A 14495-nucleotide genomic window follows, 5' to 3' on the forward strand; every position below is an offset into this window, starting at 1 on the left:
TATGTTAGAAATGATGTTCATTTTCACATGAATGTTTCTGTCTAAATCTGGTGGGGATTTTGCAAAACGTTGCAGTGGCAACTCTGTGGACAGGTCATAAGTCCACTGAAAGCAGCCGAGGAAAAGAATGAATTGCAAATGTGTATCAAATGTATGAAGAGCTCGTTAAAAAGAAGTATGACCGTCAGGGAATGCATGAATTAAGCAAATTCTGCCCTTAAAAAGAACCCTTTCAATTTGCATTGGCCTTTCACATTTACAATATAAAGTCTATATTTACTGTCGTGCAGGCTGAAGGCAGTGGGTGCAAGTGAGGTGAGGAAAAACAGGACCAAACTGTTGATGGATATATCATTAATAGGGGGGGGCATGGCTGTCACTTTAATTGAGAGGATGACCATTGCATATTCAAGTACGTGCTGCACTAGGGCTGCATTAGCCAATCGTGAATCCCGCGCACTGCTATTGGCTGAGCCGCGGAGAAAGCCGTGCACTGTGCGGTGGGGGGCGGAGAGGGGTAGGGGGAGGGGGGGCTCTCCATCTCCTCTGCGCTCCCTCCATTCAACCTCTGTAGTCAGCAGAACGAGAGGAGGCTGAGCGGAGCAGCACAGCATCCGCGCCTCCAGCATCTTGCTTGCAGATGAGTCTGCTCCTCCGTGGAGGAGAGGGAGGAGGAAGAAGAAAAAAAGCAAGTGTGGGAGAGAAATAGGCACGCACAGAGAGAGAGAGAGAGAGGGCGAGAGACACTGAGAGAGACTGAGAGAAACAGAGGGGAAGAGAGCAAGATGAAAGGAACTGAGTAAGCAACACTGCCTGCCTGGAGGACCACTGCAGCTGTACTAAATCTGGGGCTGTCACGGCAACCCCTCACAAGAGCAGTGAGCGCGAGAGGAGAGGGGGGAGAAGCAGTGGGTTTGAAGAGGATCTCCCTCACTTTGGACGAGCAGGGATGGGAGACCCAAGAGCGTCCACGTCAGCACGTCCAACTTAAAAACCAAGGATGGAAAGTGGCTTCAGATCTTCAGATTGAGATGGAGCATTCTGAGGAGTGAAGGAGAGAGAGAGAAAAAGGGGACAAAAGCAAGAGAATCACCCTGTTAGTTCCCGGTCAGGTGAACTAGGACAGGATCTCTGTCCACAGGTCTCCCTCCCCCCCTTCCTCCTTTGGATGTCTTCTCTGCACGCGCGTCCACTGCTCGGCAGGTGAACAACACTCATGGTCGATGCCAAGGGAAGGAACATGAAATGTCTGACTTTCCTCTTGATGCTTCCGGAGTCAGTGAAGAGCAAGTCGAGTAAGAGCTCAAAGGGGAAGGGGAACGCCAGCGGCAGCTCCAAGCTGCCCCCGGTCTGCTACGAGATCATCACTCTGAAGAGCACCAAGAAGAAGAAGATGGCAGCGGATATATTCCCCACCAAAAAGCCGGCGTCCAGCACCACGGTCCAACAGTACCAGCAGCAGAACCTGAACAACAACAACACCATACAGAACTGTAACTGGCAGGGACTCTATTCTACTATAAGAGAGAGGTAGGTACAAGCGGAGAGGAGCAGGACCAGAGAGTGCAATAGATCAGAGACGTCTCTTCCACTGGATTCTTCTGTTATTGCCAGCTGTCTTTAGCCACTTCCAGCTCATAAATAGAACTGTTATGAGAATTATATATTGGTTTTGCTCCAGTATATGGAGTATGTGGGGAGCTTGTGTGTGTGTGTGTGTGTGTGTGTGTGTGTGTGTGTGTGTGTGTGTGTGTGTGTGTGTGTGTGTGTGTGTGTGTGTGTGTGTGTGTGTGTGTGTGTGTGGGGTTTGTGTGTGTGTGTGTGTGTGTGTGTGTGTATCCGCATGTTTGCGCGTGTGTGTGTGTGTGTGTGTGTGTGTGTGTGTGTGTGCGTGTGTGTGTGTGTGTGTGTGTGTGTGTGTCTGTCCGCATGTGTGTGTGCGTGTGTGTGTGTTTGTGTGTGGGTGTGTGCGCATGTGTGTGTGTACGTACGTACGTGTGTGGTGGTGGGGGTGGGGTTGGGGTCTGGGTGTGAGTGGGTGTTCCCCCTGCCCTGCCCTAGATCCGCTGGGGGGGGGGGGGGTATCTGTGTGTTTACACCCTCCCCCGGCCCTGCACACGGCGTTGCTCTGACATAACAGAGAGTGGACAAGCACCGGGTGCGTTTGATATGCACAACAGGCAGAGGCTGCTCCACGCTAAAAGCAAAATATTTACCTTGGCCTATCAGTAAAAGAGCCCATCTGGCCAGAGAGCAAATGTGTGCTGTTCAGACCCGCTTTGTTGTCTCTCCAGAACATCATGGGGCTGTTTACCCACCCGGTGACATGTTCCACCACTCAATAATATATGAACACAGCTTTATTGTTGGGCCCATTCTTTCACAGTGGGGGATTTTCCATTGTCTCATTTGCCTGTTAGGATAATACTCGAACAGTAACAGAAGTCACCGACTATGATATTATGCGTATGTTTGCTAAATAACGGGGTAAGGCTTTTAAAATCAACAAGCTCTGAAGTCTTGCCTAAAGCGAGCGGGGCCCACACAAAAATCAACATCTCTTGTTTTTTCCCAACTAACAGAATGAGATCAATGTACTTGTATTTCATCTTTTTTTATTGGAAAAATGAAGAACAGCTCTGCTAATGCCTACGGCTACTAAGTGGTACAACTTTGATTATTTATATACAGTTTATGAGCAATGCTCCAGCTGTAACTCACTGTAATTTAGATTTTTCTGGGTTTCCTCGACTGTAACACATTCACAGACTGAAATATATTCATAATAATATAATGACTTTTTATCTTTTTTCTTCCCTCTCGTCACTTTTCAGAAATTCAGTAATGTTCAACAATGAGTTGATGGCAGATGTTCACTTTGTGGTGGGTCAACCAGGAGGAACCCAGCGGCTGCCTGGACACAGAGTAAGAATCGCATCAACCAGTACAATCACGACTGCAGGAAGGAAATGAACAAACGAGCAAGCTGTCAGCCCCGGTGTTGTTAGTACCATCCTATCAGCAAAGCATACATAAAAAAGAATCGTCCTCAGTGCCAACAGTAAATGCAATGGAGATCCTTTGTGCTCCGCTCGCACTTCCTTCCGCACCACCATGTGTCTTTTCGAGACGGTCCTCAATTATTGATGTCACTGAGACTGAAGGATGGAGAGACACAGGTTGAGTGAGGGGACGTCCTCCTCAGCAGTCATCTCACACACAACGGATCCGCTTTGTCTCCGCAGCCGCTCGGCTTTTCACAAACATTTCTGCAAACGACTCAACTTTTAATCAAACGCATCCAGAAACACGCGGCTCGAATGACAAGCGAGGCGCGGAATAGGGTTGCGTTCAAAACACGGCAGCTCTCGTCGTACAAAACCGTTTTTTTGTCCTCATTTCCTACTTTACATGATTGGCTTTTTGAGAATTTGAATTTGCGTGAAACGTCTTGAATGAATAGATGTGATTATGGCCCCGTCGTAGCCTACAGGTCCAGATCCCTTCTCGCCCAGCAGCTGGGCTGACTTCTTAATAAAGTCTTTCTCTGACCCCATTATATTTTCCAGATGTTCCCATAAATTATTACTCTCAGTTGCTCTCCGACCGTGTAGCACGTTCGGAAGCACATAATCATTACCACTCTCTATTTGAATATGATTATAACAGTCATATTAAATATCTGGCAAGTGATTTAGCAACCATGAATTTACCACTTTAAATTGAGATGGCAGCCCATTCCAAAACGACGTTGTCAGATGAGCCATGGATGGGTCATCTTTTTTATTCATTATAAGAGCGCCAAATATATGAGTGTGTGATTGGTCGCTGCAGTACACTCTGTGCGTTTATACAAAGCAGTTAAGGAGGGACATTCTGGATGATTAGACTGCACTGTGCTGAGGCCTTGTGCCAACGGGGCATGGTGACGTTCTGCAGAGCAATCTTTACGGCGTTGTTGGCAGGATTTCACAAATGCAGTGTGATTTTTTGAGTGAGTTTTATCTCTCCAAATGGAAGATGGAACTAAAGTATATGCAGTACATGCATTGTTGTTTTTGCCCAATTATTTGTATTGTTGACTTTAACAATGCACACGAAAGAGCAGCTGTTATTTCAGCTGAGCTCTCGGAAATAAGAGAGAGAAACATCTGAAGCCAAATAGCTAGATTTAGTCGTTGCAAAATTATGTTAAAGCCAAGGTTTATTTGCGATCTTTTCGCTGCAATTTAAACAGTTTAGAGAAAGTCTGTGTGCGTGCCGTACACACACCCACCCACCCACATACTGTGTATACACACACACACACACACACACACACACACACACACACACACACACACACACACACACACACACACACACACACACACACACACACACACACACACACACACCTAAAACCTGAATGTTCTAGCCTTAAAGGAACAGTTCACCCAAAAATGACAATTCAGTCATTGCAGGATATCTACTCACCCCCATGCCGATGGAAGGACGGGTGAAGTTATTTTTAGTCCACAGAACATTTTGTGGAGTTTCACAGCAAAACACTATTGGAGCAGCATTCTCCTAAAAACAACTGAAGTGGATGGAGACCAACTTTGAAACGTTAAAGAAAACCAACAACAGCCTCCATACTGCTCATCTGGTGTAATCCAAGTCTCCAGAAGCCCTGAGATGCCAAGTTGACTTGAAAATACATAATTTATGACCTGTAGCCATGTGCTCACAAATCAAAATCAAAGTGACATAAAGAAGAGGGGCAGCTACTCCAGCCTGCTACCGTGGAGATTCCAGCTAAAAACATGACGTCTTTTCAAGTCAACTTGGCATCTCGGGGCTTCTGAGACTTGGACTATGCCAAGTGAGCAGTAGTTGTTTTCATTCATTTTTCATTTGAAAGTTGGCCCACAACTACTTGAATGGTTTGGGAGAATGCTACGACGGTGTTTTCCTGTGAAACTCCAAAACGTCACCCGTCATTCACATCGGCATGGGGCTGAGTCGATAATGACTGGATTTTCATTTTTGGGTGAACTCATCCTTTAATTCTTCCTGGGAATTATCAGCGGTATTGCGTTGCGTCTGATTTCATCAGAGAAGCCAGATTATCCATTAATGAATTGAACTTCTGCTGCACTCTCTTCACTTGTATTAGAAGGATTCCCTATTGTTCACGAGAGGAGATCGTGTTCATTAGCAGCAGTGTGCCTCTCTGTCCTCAGGGGGCATAATAACTGTGGCTGAGCCGTTCTCATGGTGTGTGAGTGAAACTCTCTATGGGTTCCATCACAGCACTCAATGAGGACTGAGACGTTTTTAAAATCTGTCAAAGAGATTCTTTGTGTCAAGAGAAAAGAGCTACATGTTTGTGAAAGGATTCGATTTTTGTAAATGTCCCATTTCAAACGATTGACTTCCCCTCGCTCTCAAACGTCACGTGGGTTTCAGAATGATCACACAGACAGACATGCTGTCATTCTTGCTTTCTCACTCTGCTCCTCTCTTCTTCCAACAGTATGTCTTGGCTGTGGGCAGCTCAGTTTTCCATGCCATGTTTTATGGCGAACTGGCTGAGAACAAGGATGAAATCCGTATCCCAGATGTGGAACCAGCTGCATTTCTGGCCATGCTAAAGTAAGGACGCTCTTCCTGCTAAGCTCCTTAATGTTTCCTTCTGCGTGTCAGTCTTAGGTCTCCGTCATCTTACAGTTAGAACCACTTGTATTTCTTTTTAGATCATCTCACTTTCATGGACCTAACTGCAGTTTCCAATTTGACAGTTTTCTGTTGTAGCAAATCCGATTCAATAGCACAGAAAATAGCTCTCCTCTTTAATGGACATGGGGATTATGATCTCTTTCATAGCCATTAGTTCAAATGACTTCAAGTGGACGTTTATTTTTCTTTGTTCTTTTTTCCCACTAAACTGCGTGATTATGCATAATCTAGAAATCACTCATTGTCCACTTTGGTTTGAGATTTAAGACGATATAGCAACTCAAGTAGCCTCGTTTCAATTAGGCGCTACGAAATATAGCTCCTAATGGAAAAGAGTGTACTTGAGTGGTGCAAAGTAAGGCCAGAGAAAAACAACCAGCAGCATTTTATCCTCTGTCTCAGAGACACAGAGCCATTTTCTTTCAGTCCTATCCACTTTTCATGCCGGATCACTCTCCAAACCATTCTCCAAACTCCTTATTGTTTCTTCTCTATCTCCTCCCTGCTGTTTCTCCATCGCCTTCATCTCAGAGTTTTGTTGTCCCTGTTTTGTGTGCGTTTTTTCTGCGGGCGAGGCAGCAGGCCGCTGTGTAGGAGGAATACAATTTAACTTGTGTGTTTTGATTAGTTTGTTCATATGCCTGCAAAGTGATTTCACTGTATTTAGAATCTATTGACTTGTTTTTATTGATTTCCAACTTCTTTGTTATATAAGAGCAGCCATTAAATCACTTCCAACAATATCAGTCAGTTATAGCCAGCCAACTAAACATTCAAAGCTGATCACATCTCTTCTTAAAATACGTTTACACCATGTCCTTTCGCATGTACAGTATAGCTACCGGTATACTATTTGGTCTATCCATCTGAGAAAGTCCCATTTCTATTGTCAACAGATACATTTACTGCGATGAGATTGACCTGAGCGCTGACACCGTGTTGGCCACTCTCTATGCCGCCAAGAAGTACATTGTCCCTCACCTGGCGCGTGCCTGCGTCAACTTCCTGGAGACCAGCCTGAGTGCCAAGAACGCCTGCGTGTTGCTCTCCCAAAGCTGCCTGTTCGAGGAGCCCGATCTGACACAGCGCTGCTGGGAGGTGATTGATGCGCAGGCCGAGCTGGCGCTACGCTCCGAGGGCTTCTGCGACATCGACGCCCAGACCCTGGAGAGCATCCTGCAGCGAGAGACGCTCAACGCTAAGGAGCTCGTGGTGTTCGAGGCGGCGCTGGGCTGGGCTGAGGCGGAGTGCCAGAGGCAGGAGCTCACCATGTCGATCGACAACAAGCGCAAGGTTCTGGGCAAGGCAGTGTACCTGATCCGTATCCCTACGATGGCCCTGGACGACTTCGCCAACGGCGCGGCCCAGTCGGGCGTGTTGACGCTCAACGAGACCAACGACATCTTCCTGTGGTACACGGCGGCCAAGAAGCCCGAGCTGCAGTTTGCCAGCGAGCCCAGGACGGGCCTGACGCCGCAGCGGTGCCACAGGTTCCAGTCCTGTGCCTACCGAAGCAACCAGTGGCGGTACCGGGGCCGCTGTGACAGTATCCAGTTTGCCGTGGATAAGAGGGTGTTCATCGCCGGGTTTGGCCTTTACGGATCTAGCTGTGGCTCGGCGGAGTATAGCGCCAAGATTGAGCTCAAACGTCAGGGAGTGCTGCTGGGACAGAACCTCAGCAATTACTTCTCGGATGGGTCCAGCAACACCTTCCCGGTGTGGTTTGAGTACCCGGTGCAGATCGAGCCCGATACGTTCTACACGGCCAGCGCGGTTCTGGACGGGAATGAGCTGAGCTACTTTGGACAGGAAGGGATGACCGAGGTGCAGTGTGGGAAAGTGACCTTCCAGTACCAGTGTTCCTCAGACAGCACTAATGGCACTGGGGTGCAGGGGGGGCAGATCCCTGAGCTGATCTTCTATGCTTGACAGCCCCTATATGTACATTTTGACTGGTTTTCAGTGCGCCTATAGATGATAGAAAACTATCACTTTGTACATAGTGTCAATCTCTGTTAATATTTATTCCTGTGTCAATACTGTGCAGAAGAAGCTCAGAATTCAGACCTTCTGTGAGAAGGTCCTCTATGGCTTTGAGTTCAGTAAATGGTCAGTTGGAGTACGACCAGCTAAATGTCTTGAGAATAGACCCTTCTCACGGGGGCCATTTTGTGTCGAAAAGGCAGGCTAAACACAGGTGCAAGCAAAACACTAATGAGGGTTTCCAACTTCCATGATTGGAATTTGGAAACCCTCATTAGTGTTATTTGCTTGCACCTGTGTTTACCCTGCGTTTTCGACACAAAATGGCCCCTGTGAAAAGGGTCTATTGTGCTTTAAATAAGCAGGCAAAGAAAGGTCCTACAAGATAATAAAAAAAAAAATCTCTTGCACTGGATGTGCATGTACTGTATATATGTACATGTACAGGTATATATGTGAATTCTGAAATGTATATACTGCCACATTTGTGGCCAATGCTGAAGGTATCTATGATGAATATGCTATGTTTAATATGTCTATGCTTGCATAGGATGCACATATCTAGCAGCAATATTTCACATTCTATTCTAAGACTAGACCTTCATCAATCACTCCTGACATCAGCATCACTGTATAATGAAATTAAAAAGACTACTCAATACCAACATCATATTCCCAAGACACAATTACTATCAAAAAACTCAGTGTGTCCTATTGTAGTGTGTAATACCCATTAGACATTTGTATTTGAGTGGTTGCAATTGAATCTCCGGCTTTGTGATACTTTGGATATAGCAATGGGGCACTTAGAGAGGGTCTGGAGGGGTCTTAGACTAGGGAGCACTAGACATAATGAAACACATACAGTAACCTCTATCTCTCTGTAGCATGTTCCCCTGCACCACCACACATCTCACTCATCTCAATCACTCCGGCGAGCTTTCAGTACGGTTAGATCAGCGTCGTGATGGCGAGCTATCGTCACCGCGGCTCACCGCTACTACATGGTAGCAACGGGAAGAAATCTTTTCTTTTGTTTGATATCTGGATCCGTCTGCATTGCGGTGCTTCGAGCCTGGACAGAAGCGCCCCATCATGCCCTCCCTAACATGTATTACTAATTGCTTTGGCGCCTTGGTTTTGTTTACAGCATAACGATCGATGATTGATTTGGTGTTTGAAGCTGTTTATCTTATGGACTTTTTACTTCTCCTTGTTGAAGATCTGCGCACTCTGGTGAACCTGCTGCGCACTCCCTCCCAATGTGATCAAATGAACATATCAGTACTTGCAGACGCATATTATCCTATATATATATATGCTACCGAATTTGCACTGATGTTGGTTTGTACGTGAATTTGTCATTTCGTTTATTTTTTTTAACAAGGCAGCTTTCTGATTTGCTGTTGCTACTGAATATTTTCTCCTTGCGTACTGTAGGACACCCGCCCACGTGCGCTCTCTCGACCACAGCGGCGTGGCAAACCCCGGTGTTTATGTCTTGTGTTCACGTGCTACAGTGCTGAGAGACCTATGAATGTGTACGATTGTTGATGATGCCAATAAACCAAACAAGTGGTACGTCTCGGATCGTGTATCCCCATCTCTACTAAAAACGGATTGTTATCACGGAGACAAGTGATAACGCCACATGTTTGAGTCGACGAGATGAAGACGGATAATATCCTGGGGAGCGGCGGCCATTTACCAAGCTCAAGAGAGCAGGGGTTTTGATTGATGAGGCCACTTCGTACACAATGTTTTCTGTCGGTTCTACTCTAACCCGCTGTGCAACACCGGGAACTGTACCGTCTTCCTATACCACCCTACCTTAATGGGCATTTTAATAGGCCACAGTATGGCTTCTTGACTTGGCAATCACATTTGTGTAGGTGTTAAGAGTTATAAAGAGCTTGACATAACAGTCTCAATAATCTTGAATTTTTACACACTGCAGTCGTAAAGACCGGCTCGTCCACTTGGCCGCCACATCCATTTAAGTGTCAAGAGAGAGAGAGCGAGCGAGAGTGAAATTACACAATGTCAAACCTTTGAAAAGCATCAGATGTTGAATTCCCACTAGTGTAGCACACTGACTGTTTGACCCACCGTTGATCTTGATGTGGGTTTTTTTCAGTTAAAGAAATAGACACAGAGTCCCAAAAGGGGACAACTGCTCCTGCCTCACATCTCATCTTAGTCTGAGAAACAGTGTTGAGAAAGCCTTTCATGAACTACTGTACTGTAGCATCGAAGCAGATGCAATTACCCCAGTAACACTTTATAATAAGGGTACAGCACATTAATTAATGGTCAGTTGATGCTTAAGAATGCTTAATAAGCATGAACTAGTTTAATTTTATTTCATTTATTTATTTATTTGAGGGACCATGCACGACGTTAATGAACATTACTGTAAATGCGCCAGTGTTAGCCAGATGGCTAATTTTCAACTGCTGTCTTGGAACTCCAGTTAGACTTGACAGTGCCTCACACACACAGACAGGAGTATTAAGCCTAACAAGATACATAATGGTGATATTTAATGGTGTGAGGAAACCCACACGAACACGGGGAGAACATGCAAACTCCACACAGAAAGGACCTGGGACGGACCGGGGTTCAAATCCAGGGCCTTGGGTGTGTGTCTGTGTGTCCCCCTATGACATCACTGATCAGTGTGCGGCCGGCCAAAGCGTCAAGCATAATCCAGGCTTAATAAGGAAATCCGGCTCCATGATCACTGATGACATCATCACTGAACTATAGCCTCAGCCTTAGGGCAGTCATCCTTAGGGCAATTAATCTGCCCTAATTAAAAAACACCATTAGTAAATGATTACTAAACACATTAATTACCTGTTAATTAAGCATTAGATAATGCTCATTAAGCATAACCCTCAATTAACGTACGTACCCTTATTGTAAAGTGTTAACATTCCCCCTAAATAGTCCAAACAATCGGTCTAACAAAGATAATTAAACTAAAGATTCCTATGAGTTCCACTTTCTTTGAGTGCCTAATATGCTTTGAAACTCCGAAACGAGATGAGACATCTACCGAATCTCCAGACAAATGATGTATCTTAGTGAACTGAATGTTCAAAAATATAATTACTCCTGAGAGTGTATGCCAGGTAGTTGATTACCAAGGCACTCAATAATTCCGAGACCAAGTTTGACATAGCCAGTGAGCATGAAGCCCCTTGATGAATTGAACTCAATATGTTGTGGGACCGGCCGCTTCACCGTGATTTTTCATGATTGTGGCGCTAATGTTGTAAGCAAGATCATTAATTGCACTGCAGGCGGCAGGGGACTAGAGTGTGCCAGGAGTCAGCAGCAGCAGGCCTCCTTTCCACCGTGTCACTCCCTCCAAACACACACACACACACAGGCACACACACACGCACACACACACACACACACACTTCGCAAATATGACTGATCTAATGGCACAGAGAATTAAAGTTCACTCAGCTAGTTGAAAGATTAAAGAAATAAGCTGAGGCGACGTCCTGGTGGCTCACCTGGTAGAGCGCGTACCACAAAGGCTTAGGCCTTTTACGTGGCCGACCCGGGTTCGAATCCGACCCGTACGGGTCCTTTGCCACATGTCATCGCCCCTCTCTCTCTCCCCATAATTCCTGTCAGTCTAGTGTCCTGTCTAATAAAGGTGAAAAATCTCCCCCAAAAAATCTAAATACTAATAACCTGAGAACAAAACAACCCCGGGCAACTTGAGCATCTATCAGGGGTTCTCAAAGTTTTGATGACCGAGGGCAAATTGAAGGACCCAACATTGGATTGAAGGCCGCCCAAGAAGAAACAACAAAACAAATGTTTTCTTAATAGCCTATTCTAGACTAAAAGTCGTGTCCGCTGTTAATCATGGGAGAAATGTTATGTATGTTGTGTTTTCTAGAGGAGAAACAAAATTCACATCTGTCCACATTAGGCTGTGAAAAAGAGGGCCCTTCTGGAAAAAAGTGTTTTTCCGCTCGCCAAAATGTTGCCTAACTTTGGAGCGTTATTCAGCCACCTTCCCGACAAGCTAGCATGACTGGTTGATACTAATGGATGCCTTGGGTCTTCTAGTTTCATATGATAGCAGAAACTTCACTCTGGCTTTAAAACTGAGCCTTAGAATCTGACCAAATACTATCATGTCTGAAATTGACCCGCGGGCCGCACTTTGAAAGCCCCTGGTCTCGAGTTATCTGCGAAGCAAAAAAAGAAATGGCACCGAGGAGACATTTAAACCACTTTTTCCTCGGCTGATTTGGTTCTTCCGGATCAATGGCTCCTCAAGTGTGTCTACCTGCCATTTTGGAGGTGTTGCCCCTCAAGGTCAGCTGTGCGAGAAGGAGTGCTGCCAAGAGCTGCCAGCTCCCTGCCGGAGCTGTGGAGGGAGTGGAGACCTCCCTACCTCCAAACTGCTGTCGGATCAATAGCCAGACTTCAGCTCTTCGGAGACCTCCCTACCTCCAAACTGCTGTCGGATCAATAGCCAGACTTCAGCTCTTCGGAGACCTCCCTACCTCCAAACTGCTGTCGGATCAATAGCCAGACTTCAATCAGCACTACTGTCGCTATCTCTGTAATTAATTGCTATTGAAAAAGGAGCCATTTATCTACCTCCGAGACATAAATCTATCACAGACTCATTATGTGATTAAAATTACGCCGTGGAAGTGTTCTAGTTTTTTAATTTCTTGAAAAGCAAGAATGATTCATTTTAAGAATCTCTCTTACTCATTACTATGAATGGAATGCAATGGGATCCTAAGGGGCTTGAAATAAAATGCATGGTTAGGCATCCAATTGGAATTGGTTTGTCAGTAAACATAAATAGAATCCATGTAGACTATTATTGGTGAGGGGAAGCAGTGTAGTTGGGATATGTTCCTCCTAATAAAAGTAAAGGAAGGAATTCTCTGTATTTTGAGGATGTATTCTTGCTCACTCACTTGCTATGTATATGCAAGCTGCTCAATGTTCTCTTGGAAATTTTCACAAATCTTACTTTTTTTTTTACATCTGCTTATCAGAGAACACTGTAGCCTCCCGAGTAAAGATAAAGATGAGATTATGTATCTTATACCATGGTGTGGGTGAATACTCTTTCCTCATTGGCCGGCAGGTGTGCGTTAAAATTGTTTAATGCACACAAACTTCGGCTCAAGTTTAACTGTTCTAAATACATCTGCTACCGTCTTATTAGTATCAGCCTGTAGCCCTGTGGAGTCAGTCAGCCAAACTAGAGATTGTGATTTCCCAAACTGAATAAATACAACACATATAAACACAAAACTGCCTCGCTAGTTCAGTCTGGTTGTAACTAAGATATCTGCTGGGGGGGGGAAACAACACCTAACCAGCTTGGTTGTAAAAGGGACTAGAATCATTCCTTGTCATGACAACAGTAAGCTCTTGCTTCATAACCGTTCGATTCTGAGGGCAAAACCTTCAACAAACATTTGCGAATGCTTTTAGTTTGATTTTAATCAACGAGTAGGTGTGCGTTAAACGTTTTTAATGCACAACGTGGAGGCGAAGAACCAAGCCTCCGTGAAGTACACGCACACCTACTCCTTCACTATCATCACATCATCAACGGTAAACACGACTGTTAATACTGCACATAACATAGTGAAATATAACAGAGTGGAAAAGGGGAAACAGAGTTTGTGGATATGGACACAGACTGGCACTAGTTATTGTACTGATGAAGGTCCTAGTGACCAAAACGTTTAATATCCAATAAGTTTTCTCCTAAGAAGGTGAGACAGTGTGCGGGAGCTTTTCTTTACAGTTTCATGTCTTTCCCCGACGCACCTGTCATATTCCCAGGTGTGCAGAGATCCTTTCTACTAGTTATTGTCCACAAATGAAGGTTTAATCTCAGTTCAATAAGAATTAAGGATGAAAAGAGCCAGACTGACCTGAGGGATGGGGACTGTGGATTACCACCGATCAACATTCTTAATGCTCTCTAAGATTGATTGCTCTAATTGCCAATCCATCTGACGCTGTGAACAGAACCAAGAGGTCCCATGGTACGTATCTCCGTTTCCCCGACTCTCTGGTCATCATCCTGCTCAAACAATCACATCAGTCACTCCTGGACATTTTGAATGTGGCATGGGATTAAAGAGGCAGATTATCTCCTGAACCGAGCCAGTTCAACAGCGCCGCAGTTCACCGTTACAAAGGGGAAAGCAGGTGGAGATCCCTCCCCCCAGCAGGCCCGGTTTGACCCATCAATCACACAGCAGCCTCCGACACTGCAGGCCATCACAAATCCACTCCTCCACAGCGTGGTGGTTTCAAAAGCTTACGCAAAATGTCAAATGAATTGATAATGACCAGGAGGGAAGGGAGGTAGCAGAGCGGTGAAATTAAATAATTCATCAAAGAAAATTATTTAAGGATATGATTCTTTTTATTCAACAAATCCCTTTTCCTATTTCCTCCCTAAGCCACGTGTTTCCTCCAAAGCCTTAAAGTCGAGCTGAACCCAAAAATTACCTTTCTTTTCTTTTAGTTCAAATACCTGGGTATGCAGTGCACCTATTTAATAATGTATGCAAAAAAAATCACAAAAATCTAATTTCTTTAGTTTTTCACACTTTTTCACATCAAAAGTTCATTTTCAAGATCAAGTTCAAGATTTCATTGATAACAGAAATCTACAGTTTGCTGACGTTACCTAGTACTATCAAAATTCTACCCCATTTCAACCAATCATATCACGACATGGCAGCTGTCAATCAAATCTTCATTTCAGG

The 14495-nt window shown here is 45.0% G+C and overlaps 1 protein-coding gene across 1 annotated transcript; it reads left to right on the plus strand.

Moving 5' to 3' along the window:
• Positions 1–1216: 1216 nt before the first annotated feature.
• On the plus strand, positions 1217–7650 carry btbd3b (BTB (POZ) domain containing 3b; the record flags this gene model as incomplete). The annotated part of the gene is made up of 4 exons (XM_083658142.1): positions 1217–1530; positions 2835–2925; positions 5519–5637; positions 6618–7650. 4 exons carry the CDS (start codon positions 1217–1219, stop codon positions 7648–7650), a joined length of 1557 nt encoding a protein of 518 aa, XP_083514268.1.
• Between the last annotated feature and the right edge of the window lie 6845 nt (positions 7651–14495).

This window comes from Poromitra crassiceps (assembly GCF_964638095.1).
Source record: "Poromitra crassiceps genome assembly, chromosome: 22".
Taxonomy (NCBI): Eukaryota; Metazoa; Chordata; class Actinopteri; order Beryciformes; family Melamphaidae; genus Poromitra; species Poromitra crassiceps.